Raw genomic sequence first — 17,754 nt, forward strand, 5'->3', positions numbered from 1 at the left:
TGAAAGTTCTATATACAAGATTTATTTTCCTTGTTATATATTTGTCATTTTTCTTTGGAGAGATGTTTAGTAATTTGCAAGTTGCAAAATTTCTACTCACTTACTATAAAATATTTTTATCACATTTGTGGATTTCGAAACTTAAATGTGTGCCATTTTAAAGGAACACTTTCAAATTCACTGAGAAGCTGTTCTTCTTTTGCAAGTAGCATTTTGCATCAGTTAGTGAACCAAAAAAGTATTTTGCTTTCACATGCTTTCCATAGCATTTCCAATTTCATCAGTGTTCTTACGTAGTTGCGTTTTGTAGGTCATTAAGAGAATAAAATACAGATGCATCAAAAGGAGGCGATTTCCCTTCCCAAAAAATCTCCTTCCCTGAAACTTCCTAAACTCCTCTAAGAAGCTGTCCAGATGTTGTCAACATTCGAAAAAACTGCAGAGACATTTTTTTTCTTGAAAAATTGTCTATTATGGGAGATAATATCCACAAAAGATCAACTTCAGAGCAGACCTTTTAAACTAGGAAACTGTCCTGTAGTTGTAAGGAAATTTTCATAATTTGTGCTCAGCATGATGGGATTTGGGGGAACAAAGAAGAATATAACTGAAATAAGAGAACAGTGCGTGTTTCAGTTTTAATGGATTTTCCTTCCTTCTTCCTTTGGCGGCTTCTCTCTTTTACTTCTATGTCTGGCAATTACAAACTAGCGATTAGCTAGTTTTAGATTTGTAGAATTGATATTCCTTCAATAGCAATTACTTTAAAACAGAGAAATATAAAAAGAGCGGAGTTTATTATGGATCTGATGTAGATGAAAACTTTTCTCACTCAGGAGAAAATATGTTGCATTTTACCAGTCTGAATGACTGAGAAAGTTCAGAGAGCAACAACAGTTAGGATAAATAATGAAAAGTTAGGTGATGAGTGTAAGATAAGTCTTGATAAATATACGAAATATAATATAATACTCATTTACTTTGTCCTCAAAGAGATCAGTGACCTCTGGTCTCATTAGGTGGTAAGGGCATACTGAAATTCTCATCAGGGAGCAGGCTTTCCTTAGCCTAATGGTAGACTGTGAAATTCACTAGAATTTCACGACCTGGTTAGACTTCTCAGCAAGTTGTTTTGTTTTGTTTTTAATGCGTATTGGTATAAGAAAGCTAAATACCAAGGTAGTATGCATTAAAAGTCAAATGAATGCAGTTAGTGTTGCATGATTATAATTAATCTTTTTTATAGTGATGTGTTATTATCTCTGTGCCATATGAAATGGGGTCCCTCAGTTTGCTCATGCAGATCAAGTTCAGCTCTGGCATCGCTCCATTGTGCATCCCGATTCCTGGGTTTGTGCCTGGAAGGAATTTGTGAAGTAAAAGTACTATCTTTCATTTTGTGTGCATTTACAGGCAAAGGGCAAGGATGAATGTTAAACTAATTACGTTAGTAAATATTTTATATTTTCATGCCAAGAGGGTTTTCAAAGCATGGCACTGTAGCATGCAATAAATTTCAGATAGCTGTGAGGAAAGGTGCAGATTCTCATACTAAATACTATCACTTTTCTATATAGATATCAAAACCTCAGTTAGTTGTAGATGTCAATGAAATTTGAGCATAATGGCTTGCTCGTCTGTCTACCATTGCACCAATCTTTATCTGCTGTACCAAAGGTTGAGGATTTGGTGCTTGCCTCCCAAGTGGTAGTGTTGATTCCAAAATCATTTAAATACTTCTGTGCTCAGCTGTGGCAGAGCTCAGGAACTGGGCTGTGTTGCCTTTGTAAAGCCTCAGCAGCCTGCCTGGCTTTGCTTCAAGCTTGAATGATAAGCAGAAAAGCACTTAAGAGGGAAAAAAAGAAAAAAATGCTTACTGCCTGGGGCATAGCTTTTGTCTTCACACAAGAGGGGAAAGATGTTGTGTAGTGTAAGAAATAAATGCAATGACTGTTAAACTGTCTTTTGCTTTATGATGCTTTGTTTTGCTTTTAACAAATGCCTATACAATAAATATGGAAAGAAGCCTGTGAGGTAGAAAAAACAAAACACTGAAGACATCTGTACTACATGTATCTGTCTTTGGAGGAATTAAAAGATGCTCATCTCTATAGAGAAGGGCTTAAATATCTGTTTTCCTTGACGTACGATTTGCGCATATGAATAAAAACTAGCTTTTGATATCAAAATAAGGAGCTTCTTTGGGAAAGCAAATGATTTGATCGTGTATAAAGAGATGTAAAGTGGAGGTAAAGTTCTTCTGAACGTAACATGAACTGCTTTTCGAACAAGCTCTAGTCTTCCTTCATTTGCCCCTGCACCCTCCCCCCCCCCCCCAAAAAAAAAAAGCTGTCCTGAAATCACCAGAATAGGATAATTCTCAGAGTGGTTTGGAGAGCATTTAAACAGATTTGTTGTCTTTATTCAATTTATGAATTGTGCTGCTTAGCATTCAAATCAACGGTATCCTGAAAAGGTTTTCAGTCTATTACAGTGGCATCATGCAATTACATTGAAGCACATGATGATAGTATTTAAGCCTTAGGATGCCTTGCAGTAAAATAGTGCAAATAATTATCTATGCATCAATTCAGATTTAAAAAAAGAAAAGAGCAAAATCGATACTGCTCGGTGGCTGAGGTTTGCATATTCCAATTAATGATTTTGGATTTGCCTTAAAGTTCTGAAATTGTTGGGAAGTAGGCCATCTCATGCTGATATGAAGCATCAGGCCATTTTAAATTAAAGACCGAGCATGCTCATATCGAGTACCCACTCTTAGATATTGCCGTGTGTGTCTCAGCTCTCGGCTAGCAGAGCTGTCACTGAAGTAGAGGAGAGCACAGCATGCCCTTTTGTCGTCATTCGATCCGTGAGCCTATGATTTATCCTGGAACGGGAGACCTGAGATGTGAGATATAAGCCTTGCTGTTAGATATAAGCCAGTGGTTTTGGTGAGTTAATATTCATCTCTCCTTTCTAATGCCTTTAGATGTCTCAGACAAAACTCAGCTTCATACTTTTCTGCAGATAATGGTATCTACCTGAAATGTCTCTGCTGCTGTTCGCTTAAAGCTTTGCTTCAGTAAAATAATTCTGATGTATATGTATTAGATACTTTCTTTACTGAAAGAATTGCTTTTTTTTTTTTTTAACAGAGGCTGTTTAGCTCAAAAAGCCCATAAAAGTGGGTGCATATTTTTTTATTCTGATCAGAAATTCATTAACTATTCTAAATACAGCAACTATCATGTTAAAGAGCAGTGATTTCAGTTTCTATGTTCTAAGTTGGTTTAAATCTAGATTCTGTTTTGTGTGTCTCGCATTTTAGAGGGAGTTAGTGTTGCAGAAGCGATTTTTATATAAGACAATACTGAAAGATATTTACTGTACTTGGTTTCAATGCAAATTGCTAATAAAAAGCATAAGTTAATTACTGTCATCTGTTCAATCTTGGTGATAGAAGTGCATGTATTTCTTTTTTTAACCAACTAAGAAATAGAAAATGACATCTCTTAAGTGCTGTGTTATGACAGAATTTTCACAGAACCTTTGGTAGCATGTAATAGGAATTTCTGAACAATTTTCTAGCATTGATACTAGCTAATACGTATACTTGGTACAGCTCAGCTTTTAATTAAGTTTTAAGTAGCTGTATGAAGGCAGTGTTTATAATTCAAAGCATTATCAAAGTTTAATTTCTTGCAATTGATTTTTTTTAAAAAAAGCTTACCTTCCTCCAAGAACATCTGCAAAATATGACTTATTCTTTAAAGTATGTGCATTTAACCTGTAGAAAAAGTCTGTCAATAATGTAATTTGGAAACATGTGGTAGACTCCTCCTCCCTTCTGCCCTCCCCCAAATGTTGGTTCCTAATCATACTTTCCCCCAGTGAATAAAGATGATGCAGGATCAACCTTTTAATTGGACTTTCATGTGTTTTGAGGATTCAGTTGTGACGTAGAACTGCTTCCGAAAATACTGCTCATCACTGGATTGAGATTGGAGATGTTACACTGAGTTTCACAAATACATATATAAAATCTTTTTTTGCCAGGCAGATACTCTTGATCCTGTTGTGTCAACTATATATATATATATATATATATAAAGTTGTGTTCTAGATAAGACCAGAAGTACAGTGGGAAAAACTGGCTGTACAAGGGTAACGTGCATTGTGCGATAGGTAGTTCTGTGCTGGCTTCTAACTCCAAAGCATTTCATGTGTTTCTAATAATAGGTTTTTGCTCTCTTAAATGTGTCATTTTGTAATGGTAGCACCTTCAGGTGCCATTAGCTCCGAGTCTTAGAGATCTAGAAAACATGAAGAAGCCCAACAGATTTGTTGTAGGAGAGTTTCCAGCTGAACAGCAAACCTAGAAAACCTGTTAAGACATCTTGTGGGAAGGGGCCAAGCAGATGAGAAAGACTCAGATCCATGGCTGAAGAGCAAGCAAGAGGAATGGCAATGTGAGAGGAGCAGAGGAGATATAAAGGGTAAGCACGTGCAATGAAAGCAGCACTCAGCTGTTTTGGCATCGTTCATTTGCCACTGCAGGCATGTCAGTGTGGGATTTCTGGTATGAGTCACTGAAAATGCTGGAACTCTAGTATGATTCTACTGAGGTTTGATCACTTTGAAATAACACATATAAAACGCCCTATTTTATAAATAGGAAGGGAACGGCGTTAGTCTCACAGAAAGCAGAAATTTGTAAGCATTAAACATTTCAGGTTAGATTATTTTTTATTACCTTGGTCCTGTCTGTTTTACTCTTCAGAATAACATTTATCCTTTCCTTGAAGTAAGTGCTGATTTTGGTTAGTTTTCCAAAAAGAGAAATTCTTATATCCTAGTTATAATGGTTAACTAAGTTTTACAGGCAGTCCTACTCTTATCTCTACCCATTTTCCTTAGAGCAGAAGTTTGCTTTTGGTCACATGTGTAGCATGCAGAAAAAATTGCCTTCTATGTATGATCTTAGCTGATGGCCATTGTGCTTTAATAGATGAATTTGATGCCTCAGAAAACCTGATGCCTATATTTCACCTTTTTCTTTGCTATAATTTTATTCAGTGTTTTAAGTTTATGTGCATATATATACACATAAATATACACATCTATATTACTGTATATTAGATGTATATGATTATATATAAAATGCGCGCGAGAGAAATGGCTGCTGGTCATTTAAGTTTACTTAGCACTTTAATTGCTCTGAACTGGAAAGTAAACTGACACATGGTAGTAAGTTTTGTTCAGTTTCAAAGAACGTTACTATTCAGTCATTTTATACATCAGTCATTAATAGGGTTACTTTTATAGATCAGTATATTGTAATTTACATTGAAATACCAGAGTATAAACTTTAAGTTCTTATGACTCCGCTTTGTAAACCAATCTTTAAGATTTTTTTCAGAAACTTTAAGCTTTTGGAAGCATCCACAGTGTGTCCATTCACGTGACTAGCAATTTAAGGTATATAATTCACTTTGTTTAGGATTTGTTGAAGGAGATGAAAAAATTGATTCTGTTTTCCAAGTGAATAAAAGGGTTCTGACTTGTTTGGTGCTGTTTCATTAGGAGAATGTTGTACTGTTGGAGTGGTTTTAGTCATTTTGAGTGTTTTTTAGTTGCATAGCCACCAAATTTGTGGAGAGCATTTCATTTACAAAAACATCTAGAATATGCACCACTCCTGAAATAATGTTTAAATACACTTTGTGCTACTTGAATTTTTTAAATAAAGATACTCCTACAGAATTAAAAAAAAAAAAAAGGGGGAGGGGGAGGGAAAAGATGTGGAAGTTGAAGAAGTGAAGAGGAACTTCTTGTATGTATATCACTTAAGTTGTCTGCCAGCAATTTTTTTGAATGATTAAAACATTCTGAGCAGTGAAGGCTCAGTCTTTTTCCATTCAGGTTTAAATGAAAGATTTTACTATTACTGACACTTGCACACACTCAGTTCATGTGCCAGATGGAGAGCTGTGGCAATTTTAGACTGAAGGTTATGTCTAAAAACCTTGTTGGCGTTCTGCATCCAATTTTCTTGACCCATTTTAGATAGTGTGCTACAGTCTTGTACTTCCAAGGGAGGAATGCTGTTTTTCAGTAACTCTTTATAGAGTGGAGGAAGGAGTAGAGCTATGTTTCACAAGTATAAGCTAAATTTACTTTTTCAAATGAAAAGGGAGCTGCACAGCAGTACTCATTTAAATTAATTGGCTATAATGACGGCATTGCATTTGAGATTTTGTGTAAGTATTTATGGTAAAAATAAAGAAGACATTATTAATTCTTTCTGTATATACATAGTATAAGATGAGAAACGGTTTTATTAAGAAAACATAAAATGTTACAGGTTCCCTACAAGTTGCTTGTTCTTTTCATTTTATAATAAATTGCCTTATTTTATTTATTTTTTTAAAAAACCTTTTCAGCTCTTAGTTTATACCAAGCGAGCGGAACCAGTAAGGAGCTGACTAAATCTCAGCTGAACAAGCTGAGAATTTTCTCTCTACTTTTTCAGTACTTTTTCAGGTTTAAAATGGATATTAGATAGTTCTGTAAATTCTGGCAGATTTTAGCTGTAGTGCACTAGATCAGTACAATTCAGTAATGAATGTGCATTTGGGAATGTAGCAATAAACCTTTTGAAAATGATTTTGTATAAAATGAGTATTGGGAATGTTATGTTTTCCCAAAAGAAGATCAAGAGTAAAACATTCCTTTTTATAGGTCAGAAGTTCATCACATAACAGCCAAAGAGGGGGACAGAGAAGGGAAAAGGCAAGAGGGAGGATATGGGAATGTTTCTCAAAATTATGTGTAAATTTTTAGGTTTTTTTCCCCATATGTTTTGGGCATGATGCAACACAGGTAATCCAAACATCTCTCACCTACGTAATGTCTCCAGCTAAATATATATATAGGAACTCCTCCTTGCCACCACCCGTATGTATTTTTTAAGAGAATCTGGAATATTATCTTCTGCTCCAAAGAACACCAACATTTGAAATATTATTAGGAAATTCAGTCTAATATACATTTGAGTTCTGTGATAGGAAGGCAATGGCTTAATATTTAAACATTTTAATGGCTTTGAGAAAACTAGAATTGTGTTGTGGGGTCTTGAAACTAATTTGAATTTAATGGAAGCATGTATCATACAGCAATGTATTTATTTTTAAGCTGATGGTGAATTCATGCTCTCCCAAAGCACTTCCATCACGAAAAGGAATGAAAAATTAATTTTGGTGTATTTGAAAGGGGCTTGAATTGATTTGTATTGTTACTTTTTTTTTTTTTTTTAATCTAAAAGTCTTAAACGAGAAAGGGCTTCCTACTTATATGGAAGTGATTAATTCAACTTCAGTATTTAAAGTTGCTCCACACATCTGTTTGGCTGTAGTTATATTGCAAATGCTGCCTTCGTATCTTTTGCCTTTATGTATACACTAATGTGTGCGCGTTTTTTTCCAGGGAACTGCGTAAGCATCATAACATAACCATGCTAGTAGAGAATCCCTCATCTGCATGAAAATTAACATATGGGCAATTAAACAAAGATTAGTCAAATCAGTGAAAACATGGTGTTTGGTGACAAAGTAATACCCTTAGTGGAATGACCCTCAAGCTTAACTTTTAATAGTGCAAAATTCACTATGGAGTCTTTTTACAACTGTTTTCTAGGGCAAATTAAGTGCAACCCATGATTAGCTTTAAAAAAAAAGGAAAAAAACCCTGCTGTATTGCACTTTATTTTAAATTGTGCCAGTTCTTTTTCACAAGCTGATATGTGAAAATGTTATTCAGCATATGATGAAGGCTTTTCAGGCAAGAATGTTCTACTGGGGATCAAGAAAGGTGCAAACGTTTTCAGAGTTGTTATTAAAGAACAAAAGATCGAGTTTTGAACAGTTTTGCTAACCAGAAATTTGCCTGATATGAGAAACTATCTTAACTGGGAAATCTAAGAGAATTTTTCCTTTCATTTTTACATTTTTTCTCTTAGAGAAGTGAGCCTGAGATGTCAAGGCTGTCATATCCTAGGTGAGAAAGAAACGGCCCAATAGAAACAGCGGCATTTTCTGTAATGATGGGCCATCTTTTCATCCGAAGCCGCCCAATACTTCTGTTTTCTGTATGAACAAAGAAAAGACAGATTTCTTTAGTATCTGTCATTTTGAGACTATCAAAATAAGTACTTTAGAGCCTTCTGTGAAAGTATCTCAAAGTACAGTATGGTTATATCCATAATATATTTCCTGTGGAGACAGCTTCAGTTATCTTTCTGGTAAGATCTGTCTGTTGTTCAGTAGATCACAGCACTGCCAGCATGTAAGGCAGGAGTTGCATGGGGGTTGAGGGAAAGTGGAGGAGGCATGACTCAAAGAAAATAATCATAAGAGTGATGGAATTTAGCCAGATGATAAAATTATATCCTAGAATTGATCTTACAGAAACATCTGTAAGATGGCCATTGGTCAATAGGAGTAGGAAGATCAGCTGCTGAATGGCTTACCTGTGCCTTTTGGTGGACTTCCAGTTGAGACCTTTCTTGACTGTTTTTTAGACCTAGTTAGTTTGATTTTTGGAAACTGGTACTGATAGGTTTAGGTTGAATTTCATTTCCAGCTGCTTAAATGATCAGAATAAGTTGATATTACTCCCCCAACCTTCCACTGAAGCATTAGTAGCTCACAGTTTCTATTGCATTTAGTTGCCTTAATTATAGGGCCTATGTTATATCATGGTATTACAAATTGGAAATGGAAACAGAGAGGAATTGCTTAACCAAGGTCACACAGGAAGTCTAATGAAGCAGAAAGTAAAGCCGAAGGGCATATCCTCAATGTAATTAGCTTGGTTTTGTGACCCCTGATTGACTGTCAATAAAATATCTTGGATATTGAAATGCAGCCTTGCGGCCATGTGCATGCAAAGCTCTACCTGGCCCGATAGGAGGAACAGCCAAGTGCCCCAGGGGAACTTTGTGCTCACAGGGCTGTACTGTGTCTGCAACTTCAGCTTTGACCTTTGCATTATAGCATCCAGAAACTCTGGGTCATGTGCAGTTAGTTCTGGTATCTTAACATGGCGCTGCACTGTACCATGATGATACATTCAAGGTGCTTTACTTCACCAGCTTGGGATCCTCATCACTGAGCCTCATCTTGTTCTGTAGTACTTCTCATTGGAAGCCTATAATCAAATTGATATTTTGATCCATTCGATATTGTTGTTAATTTCATTAAAATGTCTCAGTGTTGAAATGAAGTAAAAACAACTTAGATTTTATTTAACCAGAGCTCTTAAATATATTAATTGATGTGAGACTTCAACAAGATGATAGTTATTTAATTTCCTCACTTTTCTGTTACAGTAACACAGTTATTGGAGAAGCAGTATGTCATCTTTTGACAACTGTGTTGAAATGATACTGGAATACTCTGACTTTTCTCCTTTTCACATACAAGTATCTGAAAACTTTTACTGGACCTGCATAGAGCAGAAATCAATCTGAAAGCTAGATGAAAGAGTAGGAACACAGAAATGGAGGGAATAAAAGCTAAGAAATGGAGGAGTCAATACTGGTATCAGAGTGCGTGTGCTTAAGGGTACATGTGTTTGTGTATGTAAAGGCTAGCCAGTACTTTGCTTATGCACCACTATGTTGTGGTTTCTGTAACATTTAACTTCTAGACTTTCTGGTCTAGAAAGCACTTCAGGTTCTCAGACTAATTTTTTTTTCTTGGTACCTCTGTATAGTTGTATGTAAAAGGATAAGTGAAAACAGTCATTTTCCTGACTGTTTCCTGACACTAGGAGAAAAATAGTCTTGTTAATGGTTTTAAAATGTTTACAGCTGGTTCTCAGCAAAGCTCTGATATCTCTGTGGTATGGAGGAAGAGCTTGCAATTTAGAAGATCATGCCTTACTTCAGTGAAAAGCATCTGCTAATAGTGTACTTTTTTTTAAAGGTGCAGTACCTCTTGCACACACCAATAGCATTTTTACATACTGATTTCTAAAGATCTAGGCATTGTGATTGAATATACTCCCAGCTTTCTACAGGTTTCTTTTATGGAACAAACACAAATTTAATTGAAGAATTATAATAATAGGTGGTAGTAATCAGTAAAACCTTGCTCCTTCTGATTGAGAAAGTAAATTTGATTGGAAGGCATTAAATTCTTCTGCTGACTTTTGCTGATTCTGTTTATATCACAGTCCCTACTCTGGAGGCAGGGATTATAATTTACACATTTTTATGGTTTGAAGTTACTGACAAGCAAGTCTAGCATGTGATCCGTGTGAGGAACAGAACCCAAATACACAGAAAAATGTGTTTTATAACTACTAGCTACATGGTCTTTCAGAGTGTGCCAAATTACTTGACTGTGCAGCTGATTACCACTAGTTCTTTCTGTCAAGATATAAAACTGGTTTTCTGACAGGCAGCATTCACTTGTGCAGCCAATAGGTGTGGATCATTAGAATTTATTCTACAAAGAGCTGGAATGTTCTGAACGTGTATTTTCATGTTATCACTGGAAAAAAATGATATGTGTTTTACTAGTCACAGATAGTGAATACTTGATACCCCGATTGATTTTTGAGATATCAAAATGATTACTTCAGCAGTCTTTTATTTGGTGTACTAAATTCCCTCATGGAAACCATGCCCGTGAAGATAAACAGTTACTGTGCACCAGTGTGAACTCTTTCAAACTCATTTAAAAAAAGAGTGAGAGAAAAATTCTTACAAAGCTATCTGTCACACCTTGGTCCTAATCCTCAAAGGACGTCTCCAAAATGCTTTTGAAAGATGAGCATGGGAATAAAATGCATAGATCCATTACATCTTAAAAATCATGAATTTGGTGGTGTGATACCACAGTTTTCCTGTCCACTTCAGCTAATCCCACAGTTTTGTCACCTTCCCCTTTAGGAAATAAAGGGCAAACAAGGCGATTAGCACATCTCCCAGCATCCCTATGCTGGACATTAACTCTTTGCCTTCTCAAGTGGTCTGATTAACATACCTATTTTCAACTCTGGATGATTGTCTTTAACTTGTTTGAATCAGTGAAAGTTGCTGCTTTTATTTCAAGTTTGCACATTGGCGTTTGCTCTAGAAGCTTGTAGCTGGTTTCCAACTTTGTCCAGCAGTGTAATAAAAGATGCTGATCTTTCTATAAAGCTTGCCTTACTTGCTTCAGTGCTGCTGATAGTATTGCAGATATTGACATCTGACATAATTACTCCATACGGACAGCACTCTCTTTACTGACAGAATGTTCCTAAAAAGATAGGTTGGTCTTTATAGCTTAATCTTTAGCTGTTCATTGTTTTGTTCATCAGAATAGGTGAAGAACTTGAAGGTTGCCTAGAACCACTTCATGACAGGCCAAAGGCTTCAACTTGATTGTACAACAGAACTTCAAATTCTGAGAAAATAATGGAGGATTTTTTTCTCTTTGTTAAAGTAAGCAGGGCAGTACAGTAATTCTTTGAAAGAACAGTAAAACTGCGACCTAGAATTTATTGAAATTCAGTTAAAGCCACATTTATTATAACATCTTGTGGGACTACTTTAATGTATTAGATCATTTTATGTTTGTGTAAACACTGCACATTTCAGAAAATGATATATTAAAGTGCAGCATATAGGCTGCTTTTAATACCATGTTATAGATTTTTTTTGCTGAATTGCTTTAAAACTTAATTCTTAAATTTACCAGAGGTTTTAATCAACTATAAGCTGTGTTTATAACATGTTCAGTTTGGACCAGTGAGATCTGGTAATTGATTTTTCATAAACAAGGTGTTCTGAATTTTGTATTAATGTTTTGGACCTTCAAATGTGGGATCAGTACCTCACCTCACCTCTCTGAGTACATAAAAGAAAAAGCACTTGAGTTGTTTCTCATAGTTCCTTAAGGTTTCTGAAGGTGAACGGTAACTGATCACAGCATAATTCACTTTGGAAGGGACCACGGGAGGTCTCTTATCCAACCTCCTGCTCAAAGCAGGGTCAGCTATGAGATTCCACCTGGCTGCTCAGGGCTTTATCCAGTCAGGTCCTGAGAACCCCCAAGGGTGGAGACTGCCAGGGCCACTGCTGGCTGGTGCTCAGTTTGCTGACCACCGCAGCCCCCAGGGCCTTTCCTGCAGAGCTGCTCCCTGGCAGTCAGGCCCCAGCCCGTGTTGTTGCAGAGCTCTTCCTCCCCAGGGGCACGGCTCTGTCTTCCACCTTGCTGAAAGTCCCCGAGGTCCTATTGGCCCATTCTCTCCTCTCCTGTTGTTTGGACTTCTGCTTCTAGCTCTTACATGTTCATACCTGTCTAGAATACTTGGTCATCTCAATCTAGCCAGATTGTAGTCTTCAGTGAAATCTTTATTCACTGCATTGGACATTGGCTTCTAAAACTGTGTCATTCCCTATTTTCCTGTGATTCACTTGTGTTCGTGACATCTTGTTTGCTGCAGAATTTTCTTTGGAATGTAGGTTTAAACAGTACTGCATCTTTACCAAACAATAGTGCTTCCAGTTTTTTGTTACTAAGCAGAAAACTCTGTGCCGAAGGGTTGCCAAAGCAAAGTATCTACAGAGTGTTGGTGATTGTCATCTTGCATTATGCAAGCATTTTCTTAGCAAATACTATGCCACACCTCTGGTCAGTATTTTTTTTTTTTTTTTTTTTTTTTTAGTACTTCCGTGTGCCAACCAGAAAATTTAAAATGTTACAGTGTCAATGTTACTGAATTGCCTGTTGTGTTCTTCTGTTACATAGTTAAATATTGTGGCAATATTAAACTTTTAATAGACTGTAGGCTAAGTAGCAATCATGTTTTTGGATGATAGTTTGCTCATATTGAATTCAGGTTTCTAAGGTGATTAGTCCACTACTTTTATACATGTTATAAAATTTTAAATAGAGGTAGCTATTGGATGAGGCTAAATGGCATATCAGATGCCACAAATATAAGCCGGAAATATCTGAAATAATATAATTTTGCAATTAAACTTTGAGCATAGTAAACTGCTACTTGCATAAATAATTGTTTACTATATCTGTGATATTTCCTCAAAGTTAGACTAAATATCAGAATTGTTTTTAAAAAATTTATTTGATTTAGCTTTCAGAAAATACTGTTTTTTAATATGCTTACTTAAAAAAAAAAAATTTTAAAGCTTATGATGAAGTATCCCTCACATATTCCCATCAGAAAGACTCCTAAGAAGGGTAGATACTTAGCGACTCTTGGTGTCAGCGTGCTAGCAGCTTTCTGTGTCTAGTCCCTAACTAGTTTTTAAAATAGAAGATTGCTACTGATACTTTCATCGAAAGTATTTGTCTTCTTAAAGATGCCTTTTTTTCTTTATCATTATCTGAGAAAATGCCTGTCAACTTTAGGATTATAGATTAATTTAAAATCTGCTTTCATTATCAGATAATTTATACATATCTGTTCTTGCAACCTTTTTGCATAAATATGGGTTCAGGATGAATGTTGATTTAGACTTCTGTTTATTTTTTGTAGATCAAAATCTTTGTTTTTCCTTCAATTCTAGTTTTGAAGAACCTTCAAGAACTGTATTATGTGAGGAAATGGCACTTGTTGAGTGGTATCTTTTTGGACTAATCTTTTTTGCCACTGGGGGGAGCAGAAGACTGTCACAGGCTTTAGGGAACGGAGTAAGAACATTCGTCTTCTGCACTGGAAGATTCCGCTTTTAGCGCTGAGCTAAACTCTGTGGAGAGTCTTCACTACCGGCTTATGTTTGAAAGCCTGTTTTATAGTGAATAAAAGTCTTAAATAATTTCATGGTTTTTTTGGAAATAGACACATTTCATATTTATGCTGTATAAACATCATGAAGTATGCTTTAGAAAAGGAAGGGAAGAAAATAGCCTGTAGAAAATAGCTAGAAAATAGCCTCTTTAGTATAAAGATTAGATTGTGGCTGATGTAGGTTTAAGGAGGATTCTGAAATTCTCTGAAATTCTGTTACAGCCATACCTAATGACAAGCACTTTCAGCATGAGATTATATATATGTATGTTGCGCATATATATACACACACACACACACACACACACAAATACATATATTTATAGAATTTCATATATATATATATGTGAGAGAGACTGCATCGCTTGGATTGGCATGCAGTTTGCTTTATTTAATAGACAGTGCTATAGCTGAGCAGAACATACTTTAAAAAAAAAAAGTAATATACAGATGGCTGTTGCTGTAACACAGATTTGAAAGATCCTTCTGGTCCTCCAGAAGTTAACCTAAAAATACTCTTCACAATGCTCTTCAACTAAGAGCATTGGAAAGGAAGAGACAATTTCATTTTTGTTGTTTCTTTTTAATTGCGTAGCTTAAAATCAAAGGGTGTATACATGTAGGGTACTATAAACACATTATTCTAGAAAGGCTAGCAGCTGTAGAGGTTGAATCCGTTTATTCCCAGACAAACCACAGTGAATATGTTACATTTATTTAAGGTTCTCTGTCAGCATTTGTATGTCACTTGTATTGGAGAAAAGTGTCCTAAAGGCTGTTCAGTCCTTGCCTTCCCTGCTGAGATTGCTGAACTAGTAATGCTCCTACTGTGTATATTTAGCCTGTTTGATATTTGGGCCAGAACAAGACATTCCAGTTGTAAGCCAGGACTGGCCTTCTCCTTTGGAAGAACTTGTTCCTTCTGTTCTGCCAACAGCAAACAGTCAAAATTCCTACTTCAGAATTCATTAATATTTTTGTTCATGGTATATAATTCTTAAACTAAGCAGAACAAGCTGAATATTAGAGTAGCACATCAGTGCTTTCAATCATTGATTTACAGAAGTTTATTACTATTTCTGCTATATCCTCTAGCCAGCCAGTAGATCCTGGGGCACACAAGCAGTTTAGTTGTAGCCAGATCCACTGATATCTTCTCTTTGAGGCCATAGGGTCATTTGTTGTTCCACCTCTTGTTTTGGCAGATGTGAGCTGCCTCAAGGCTTCCCCCCATCCCTCCCCCTTGTAGGAACATAACCATTTTAGAAAGAAACAGTTCAGCACCTTTTTATTCCAAGAATCCTGTAATCTAGACAATATTTTTCTCCTTATTTATTTTACATACTACATGTAATAATAAAACAAGCTTTGCACTTCACGGAAGCTCAAGGTTTAAGTAGGTCTCATCTATGTTGCTGTGAACAACCAGGCTTCTGGGACCTGTCATTCAGCTGAGCTTAACTGTCATTTAAAAGTAGTGAGTATCACTGATGCATCTTGTCTAAACTTGGTTAGTATCCACACAATGCAGTCCATAAGGTTTTATCTTCTGTTATTCAACAGTTGTAATATTCTGCTTCTTCAAGAACTCCTTCAGCCTGCTTCTACTGCTTTATGTTATCTTTTGTAAAGATAGTTCTTTGGTCTAGTGCAGATGAGCAGCTTGCTGTTTATTTTTTCCTGTGCAAGAAAATAGGTACCTTGTTGCTACTTAAGCCAGCCAAACATGTACAAGTCTGTTGAACCAGACAGTATGCATCTGATGACATCAGCCAGCTTGCTTAGCATCATTATGAGACTGCTTTTTATCATTTTTGAAAGGTCCCTGATGACTGGAGAAAGGCAAACAGTACAGCCATCTTCAAAACAAGCGAAAAAGAGAATCCAAGGAACTACAAGCCTGGTCAGCTTCAGCTCAGTTTCTGGGAACATTATGCAGCAAATTCTCATAGAAACTGTTTCCAGATCTGTGAAGGCTGCAAAGAGCCAGTGTGGGTTCATCAAAGGAAAATCATACTTGACCAACTTGATTGTCGTCAATGATGAATGGCGCTTTGGGTGAGGGCAAAGCAGTGAATGTCATTTACCTTTATCAAGGCTTTTGATGTAGTCTCATATATTATCCTTGTAGCCAGATTGAGAGGATGTGAATTGGATGGATGGACCACAAGGTGGGTAAAAAAAAACCCTGAATATACTGTTGGGCTTCAGGAGTAGTGATCAATGGTTTGAAGTCTTAAACTGGTGGCTGGTCACGAGAAGTGTTCCTTGGAGTTGGTACTGCGACTGACAGTGCTTAACTTGGTCAGCAGCTGCTTTAATTGCTTTAATTTAACTTGAACAGGGGCACAGAATGCACCCTTAGCAAGGTCCGGGGTGACACTGAGCTGGGGAGGGCATCAGTGTGCTGGATGGCAGGGCTGCCATTCATAGAGACCTCAACAAGGGGGAGAAATGAGCACTCAGGAAGAGGCTCAAGTACTGCAAGGCAAGCGTGCAGGGAGAGGACTGACTGACCAGCTAGGGAGCAGCATCCCAGGAAATGGCCTGAGGGTCCTGGTGGGCAGCAAACTTGAACGTGAATCATGGTTATGCCATTGCTGCAGTGGTGAAGGCTAACCACGTGTTGGCTGCATTAGCAATAGTGTAACCAGCAGGTCCGAGGAAGTGATTATTTCCCTCAGCCCATCCCTCCTAAGGCTGTCTGGAATACCGTTTCCAGTTTTGGAAGACAGAGGGAGATTCTTATCAGAGGTGCACAAAGAAAGGGCAAGAGGCAGTGGTCATAAATTGCAATAAAGTACATTCTGACTGGATAAGATAAAAAAATTGACAAAGTGGTCAAGAACAAAGAGGCTGTGATATCGTCATTCTTGAAGGTTTTCGAAACTCAACTGGAAAAGACCTTGTGCAACCTCATCTGATTTTGAAGTTAACTTTGCTTTAAGCATGAGACTGGACTAGATGACCTCCAGAGGTCTTGTTCAACTTATTTTGTATCAGTCTGATTTCTGTGGAAAATCTTTTTTGATCCAAGGTTTTTGTATAGCATAGTACTTGTCTTATGGACAGTCTGAAGATAACTGTTATGTTTATTGACTGTACTTTCACTAAACCAGATGTCTAAAGACCTTAGCATGTGTGTAAAAACCTAAATCTGTGAGGAAAAATAGTCAAGGTCATCTGTACGTATGTGTCCCAAGCAATTTTATTTCCCTCCTGCTTGTTTGATGCAGTTCTGTTGTTATATCTTTATATCTGCTTGAGCAAAGAAAAAAGTCATTTTTCTCCTTACTTGAAAATTCCCTTTTCAGATAAGGTTTGCTGGAACACTTCAGAACTCTCTAGGGCAATATGTTTCAACAGTCACAAATTGCGATCAGTTGCTCTACTCTGATTTAGATTTTTAGGATTAATCTCAGCTATCTTACATTTTTATGATACTGAATTCTTTAAGATTAAAATGCTTCAGTGCTGTATGCTATCTCAGTTCACAGGCTCTTCAGAAGTGGAGAGTTAGGGTTTTTTTGCTGTGAAGGAGTGATTTTGTTTTCTACTAAAGCAGAAAACTGGAAAATAGCAAGCTAGTTTAATTAAAATACTAATATTAAGTTTTTCCCTCATTCAAAATTAGCCCTTACATGATAGTAAACTACCATTTTTGGGTAGGAACTAACCTAGTTCTTTTCTGTTTCAGCTTCTTTCATCCTGTTTGTCTTTGTCTTCAAGCGCCATGTGTTATTACTTTTAAATCTTACCCTGAAATCGGGTCTGGAGGTTATTAATGAAACTTAGATTCTACTGGAAATTGCACAGCTCTTACAAAGAGAGGCATTAATGCCTCGGAACTAACAGAGGATTAATTACTTCTGTAAAGCTTATCATATAACACAAAAGGAGAAAAAAAAGTCAACTTAATTTCAACTAGAAGATCAATTTTGTACA

General features: G+C 36.5%; 1 protein-coding gene across 13 annotated transcripts in view; it reads left to right on the forward strand.

Annotated features, from left to right (window-relative positions):
- PLEKHA5 (pleckstrin homology domain containing A5) overlaps positions 1-17,754 on the forward strand; it is a 173,469-nt gene that overhangs the window by 60,370 nt on the left and 95,345 nt on the right. For 8 of the 13 annotated variants that reach the window (XM_064515670.1, XM_064515736.1, XM_064515685.1 and 5 more), the window contains exon 4: positions 15,631-15,867. The exons of the other annotated variants lie outside the window; for them this stretch is intronic. In XM_064515670.1, coding sequence (XP_064371740.1) covers positions 15,631-15,867 — 237 coding nt within the window. The remainder of the gene's footprint in view (positions 1-15,630; positions 15,868-17,754) is intronic. 13 annotated transcript variants of the gene reach the window in all.

Source organism: Dromaius novaehollandiae, chromosome 1 (genome assembly GCF_036370855.1).
Source record: "Dromaius novaehollandiae isolate bDroNov1 chromosome 1, bDroNov1.hap1, whole genome shotgun sequence".
NCBI lineage: Eukaryota > Metazoa > Chordata > Aves > Casuariiformes > Dromaiidae > Dromaius > Dromaius novaehollandiae.